The following is a 6,000-nucleotide window of genomic DNA, read 5'->3' as shown; positions in this document are numbered from 1 at the left end:
CAAACATATACATACGTTTCTGATTTTAATAATCATCATTTTAATTTGCAGCCATTTGTTTACAAAAGAAGACGAAAGTTTTGAACAATTATTTATTACAAATGGATAAGGAATTACGTACATTTCCACTGTATACAAATTTTCAAGGTGTACGGAGATTTAAAGTGGCTATAATTTCAAAGATAGGACATTGTGAAAAGTCTGATGTTCTCCACACAAGAATCACAACTTCGTATCCCAGTAAGTACAAAGAAGACAATTAATTTATGCTGTTGATTTCTCAGTACTTTCAATTGAATTTGAACACATATCCTGTTTTAGTTTGAGATAAAAGGGAGAATTTTATAATTTTATACAATGAAATTTCAATCAAAATAATTTATACCGATTTCTAATATATAATAATGTTTTTAAATATGCCTCTCAGGTTACACCCTAAGCCCATTTTCCAACCGGATACTATAAAGAGATATGCCAAAGAGGGTCTCTCACCCAAAGCAACACTAGGTATCATGAAGACGATGGATGAACAACGAATTTCTACAATGAGACGAAATCATGCTCAGTTTCAAGACTACAATCAGATTTTATAATAATGTTTGAAAAATAATTAAATGAAATAACGTACAAGTCTATTAAGTTGGAACAAATAATGGGAATAAAAATTTACAGCGGTTTCACCATGCAATTTCATAATCTTTCAATTATGTTCAAATTTTAAGACAATTTATAATTTAAAAAATATATCAAACCAGCTTTGCTCTCTTTGTAATTTAATTTTCATCATAAAATGTGAATAATCGAAATTTCTATTTTGAGATTCTGTAACATCAGCTGGTTAGTAGATACCAAATTTTTATCTCATTCTTGATGCTGTATTAAATAATTTCAGATTAAATTAATACTATTACTTTTGTATGACATAGTTAAATCTTTCGTCTATAGTTTAATTAAGCGAAATTTGGTTGGAATGTTTGTGCAAGGAATAATATAAGTGCGCAAAAAAAAAAAAAAAAAAAAAAAGTTACTTCCCCAATGGATACGAACTGTGTCCATTAAAAAAATGAAGATAATACATCAACCATTATTCAGTAAGCAGGGACTAGTAACACATTTGACCAATGTCCTAATTCAACAAAAAACATTACTAACAATAAAAAAATTAACTTCATGTATACATACTATATTCTATGATGTATTTCACCTTTGAAGTAGTAAAATTTTATGAAATTTTGCTTTGATAAATAATTATGTTACATAAATTAAAATCCCTTTGTACTGCCTACGCAAAATATTTTCAAACACTGGTAAACCCAAGAAAGATAAGAAGAAAAAAACTTGGGGAAAAGAGGTAGGCATCTGTGAAACATAATAGAGTTTTGTAATGGAATTAAAAATGTTTCACTTCTGATAATAAATCAAAATTTCCAAACAATCGATAAAGAAAGCACGTTTCATGAAGTCTTTAATACTTACATTTCCAAAACATTATCACAACATGTGATAAAGCTATAATAATGTATCAACCATAATTTTTGATACACCGTATCTCCTTTCCTATGCTCTTTACACAGGAAACACACCAATATTCAAAACCAATGCCTTATGCACATGGTTGAGAATAAGTTCCACACACTCTTGGAGTCCTAGTCACGCTTCTACAAGGTCACAGTACAAAAATGCAACAGTTCTAATTAAATTTCCTTCCCCCATTAGTCTGGCATCTACAACTGCCTTTCAACACATTCAATATCAATCTAAACTGTGCACCAATATTGTATAACACAGAACTGTTTGTTACAATTGAAAAAACAAAGCTGATTCTCAACTTTTTCACTATGCTGGGAACAAGGCATGAATACTATGAGTTTAAGTGATCTTTCATGTCAGAAGTGCTTTGAAAGTTCCGGCAGGTAACACAATCATCTTGTTCCAAACGTGATTTGGATTTGTATCTTGTTCAATGCTGGAATGGTGGAGATTCATAATGCCAAGGTCCTGGTGATTGCAATTTCTCTGTTGTAACATTTACTTCCTGCAAAAATTAAGAATAATACGTGAACCAGTACTATAATCTTCAATATGTAACAATCAATCTTGTATTCCTCAAATCAACTAATCACTTAATTTACAGTCTTTAGATGAAATAATTGTATTTCAGTGGACTTCCTAATTTTTTATAGGTTTTGAGACAATTCGGTCTTTTACCATATTACCAATGATACCTTTTCATTGAAATTGTTACACAAATAGAAGATATGATTAATCTACCTATTTCAACATAAATTCAATATGCTAATATTACATTCATAATACTAAATACAAATATTTACATACAGAAAACTTAATAAATTTTACAGAAAAAAAGAGTTCGTCCAAAGGGCTGGATTTGGGAAGAGTACCTAAAACACTCATTGCATTTTCGCGTTGAATAGCAATACTTAAGCATTGACGCAAATAAGTAGTGCAACGGCGATCAAAATTTGGCCAATTTGAGATACCAAAACTTTAGCATCATGACTACAAGGACCGAAGGTCTCCACAGCAAAGGGGATAAAGATACAATTGTCTAAAAGTATTTAAGGGTTAACCAGCGTATAGATAATTAATATAGTTTTAACTCTTTCCTCTGTAAAATTTATCAAATTTCCTCTATGTAAATATTTGTAATTAGTATTATGAATTTAATATTAGCATATTGAATTTATGTTGAAATAGGTAGATTAATCATATGTTGTATTTGTATAGCAATGTAAGACTTCACTCAAATTCGATATCATAATAATTTGTTGTTGTCTGATGATGGTGAAATGGCAAAAACGTTAGCAACGAAATGAATGTGATGTAATAACAATATTTAATATGTTAATTACATTTGTATGACAAGTCATTAAATAAAACTCTTATTGTAGATTCATTGAAAAACATCAAACATTTATTGTGCTCCAAGATAAGATATAGTTTTGTTTTCTGTATTGGACATAGGACTTTTTTTTAAATCCCAAGATGTAAGATAATTGACTTCACTTATAAATTACTTATAAGATGATGTAATAAATTTTGCATAAATTCACATAAAAGAGTTATTTATATAATGTAATAACTTTTATAATTATTATTTTTCTATTTACGAGAATCAATATTTAAAACTGACAGAAGTACAATAAAACCTCCTTTCACCATTCTCATTTTTTAAGAAATTACCATATTTAAGGAATAACAGGGGAAATTTACCACTAGGCTATCCTAGACTACAGCCTAGATCAGGAGGGCCAACAAAAATGAGTTAAAGGGGACAGACGTGAAAAAAAGAATAATAATAATAATAATAATAATAATAATAATAATAATATTATTATTATTATTATTATTATTTCATCCTCGTCACAAGCCACGGAGGCCCACAGGGTAGTGGAAAAAAAATTAATACAAGTTATAAAGAACTGAATTATTGTTGTAAGTGCATACAGACTCACCTTTTCTTGCTGTGTTTGTCACGACTACCACTATCCTCACGGGATCGCTTCTTATTTGAGGATGAAGACGATTTACGTTTATCATGATGTTTATCTCGACTCTTTGATGGACTGCAAAGAAAATTACAAGCATCAATAACATATTAACAGCTATTACAACAACATAAATACTATATTCAAAATAGTAACTGACATCAGTGACAAAGCTCTTAAGAGGCTTAGGCTACCCAAAAAATTTGAGTTATTATATCTAGTAACAGTATAAGTTCATAATAACGATGTGTTGTAACACTTGGTTTCACTCCGATTCTTTTCTATATTAAATTCACTGTTGGCAGTCATTCCAATGCAAGAGGCTTGTAGCAAAAGCCTTGTAGCAACACATAACGGCCTCACTCACGGGAAGGCTAGGGAGGGGGTATCGATTCACTACGATCCAGTAGCAGAACGCAGGACTAGCCTCAATCGAGACATAATACACTGCACTATGTTCGTGTTCTGTGAATGAGTTGCAGTGTTGAGTGTTACTTTAATCAAAGTGCATGTGTGTATGTGTTGCATATTAATTTTGGGTAAAATGGCTCATACTGAACATTGAGGTCATTATTTGCAGAATTAAAAGAGAAGCCATTTTTAAGTTGGGCATATGAAACAAAATGAGCTTACAAAGATAGGAGACAGACACTATATTTACATATTAAAATAGTGGATGAAGGAAGGCAAAATAGAAAATGTCAATTTTCATGGCATAAGAAATATCCTTGGTTAAGAGGGAGACAATTAAGTTATATTGTTATATCTGTATTGTTTGGGGGTGAAAATGAGTGATCATCATCTTCTTGTGGGGTTTGTGTCACAAAAAAATTTGATAGAAAAGCCGAGAAACAGCTGCTGTATAAAAGATACAAGGTAAGCAGATTTGCTCAGCCTATCCAGTATTCACACATTAGCTTCACCATTGACTGATATACAAGATAGCTTCGATAAGTTCCTGGAATCTAGTAATTTAAAATGAATAATACCACTTGAAATATTTAGTGTCAGGAGTTAGTAGCATTAATGACATCACTTCAGAGTGAGTTCAATTATTTTTGGCATTCTTGTCAATAAGTGTTGGCTGTTTGTTTGTTCCTACATTCTGTTGATTCGTCACATTTGAAGAGTCCACTGCAAGAATGATGGATGTCCTTTCTTGTCGAAAATGAACCAAGACTGTCAATACATAGCTTAAGACATATAGAATGTACATACAGAGTTATATGGCATTAACACTGATAGTCATTGTCCAGTAATGATCGGAAAATCACAGTTACGCTTTGAGCGCTAAGCATTTCAAACTTTCAATCGCTTCTCCTGCAAGATGTATTCCAAATGACATCCATCGTTCTTGCAGTGGACTCTTCGTTTGCAAACACTGGCTACAGAACAATGCGAAAACATTACATTTTGTATTTTATTACACAAATCTCAGTCAGACATTACACATGCTTGAAAGAGCATATGATGAAGAGCTAATACAGAAAACACAGTTCTACGAGTGACACAAACGTTTTCATGTGTTTACAGTACCCTTTACAGATATTTGAAACATGCATTATATTTGTCAGCAGTTGATTCCAAATATGCTAGCTCCTGATCACAAAGGAATATGAATTACTCTTGCTGAAGTCCTTATCGCTATGGCTGATCAAGATGTTGATTTCTGAACCTGATGCCTTCTATATGACCCATAGCCTGAACACATCATGTAAGTGGAAGTTCAAATCATCCCAGAAAAAATATTCCACCTGGGCAACAGCATAGGCAAGATGTTTGAGGTTTTCTTTGACACTCAAGAGTTTCATCCACTATAAATTGATTCAAGAAGGATGTACAATAAATAAAGAAATACACTTCGAAATCTTCCATCACCTCTGAGATACAGTGAAAAGAAAATGTGAAACTCTGGAGCATCTGCCACATTCTCCAGACATTTTATTATTATTATTATTATTACAATGGCATTCATTAGATGTGATTCTTTTTTGCATCCCAGTAGATTGCTGGTAAACTTACGTCGTTTTAGTGCACTGCAGTGAGGTATTAATTTTATTGGGTTATTTTATGACGCTGTATCAACATCTAGGTTATTTAGCGTCTGAATGAAATGAAGGTGATAATGCCGGTGAAATGAGTCTGGGGTCCAGCACCGAAAGTTACCCAGCATTTGCTCATATTGGGTTGAGGGAAAACCCTGGAAAAAACCTCAACCAGGTAACTTGCCCCAACCGGGATTCGAACCCAGGCCACCTGGTTTCGTGGCCAGACCCACTGACCGTTACTCCACAGGTGTGGACGCAGTGAAGTATATGGTCTATCTTCTTAGTGGAGGTTGCGTCTTCACAGATGGCACATGCTGGTGAGTCCTTGATGTTAATTTTATGCAGACGATTCGCCAATCACAATGTCTGCTAGTGTATCTTTTCTTGCTGTTTGTATTTGTTCCAGTTGCTCTGTATCTGTTCCCATGTTTTATTTTTTGGTA

At 32.6% G+C, this 6,000-nt stretch overlaps 1 protein-coding gene across 3 annotated transcripts in view; it reads right to left on the bottom strand.

Annotated features, from left to right (window-relative positions):
- Positions 1 to 1,448: 1,448 nt before the first annotated feature.
- Positions 1,449 to 6,000, bottom strand: part of dre4 (SPT16 homolog, facilitates chromatin remodeling subunit dre4) — a 53,588-nt gene continuing 49,036 nt past the window's right edge. For all 3 annotated transcript variants that reach the window (XM_069832995.1, XM_069832997.1, XM_069832996.1), the window contains 2 exons: positions 3,477 to 3,587; positions 1,449 to 2,035 (listed from right to left, as the gene is read on the bottom strand). In XM_069832995.1, coding sequence (XP_069689096.1) covers positions 2,029 to 2,035; positions 3,477 to 3,587 — 118 coding nt within the window. In that variant the 3' untranslated portion in view covers positions 1,449 to 2,028. The remainder of the gene's footprint in view (positions 2,036 to 3,476; positions 3,588 to 6,000) is intronic.

Source organism: Periplaneta americana, chromosome 8, assembly GCF_040183065.1.
Source record: "Periplaneta americana isolate PAMFEO1 chromosome 8, P.americana_PAMFEO1_priV1, whole genome shotgun sequence".
Lineage (NCBI taxonomy): Eukaryota > Metazoa > Arthropoda > Insecta > Blattodea > Blattidae > Periplaneta > Periplaneta americana.
Note: the sequence above shows the minus strand (reverse complement) of the source record. Positions and strands in the feature narration are given on the sequence as shown.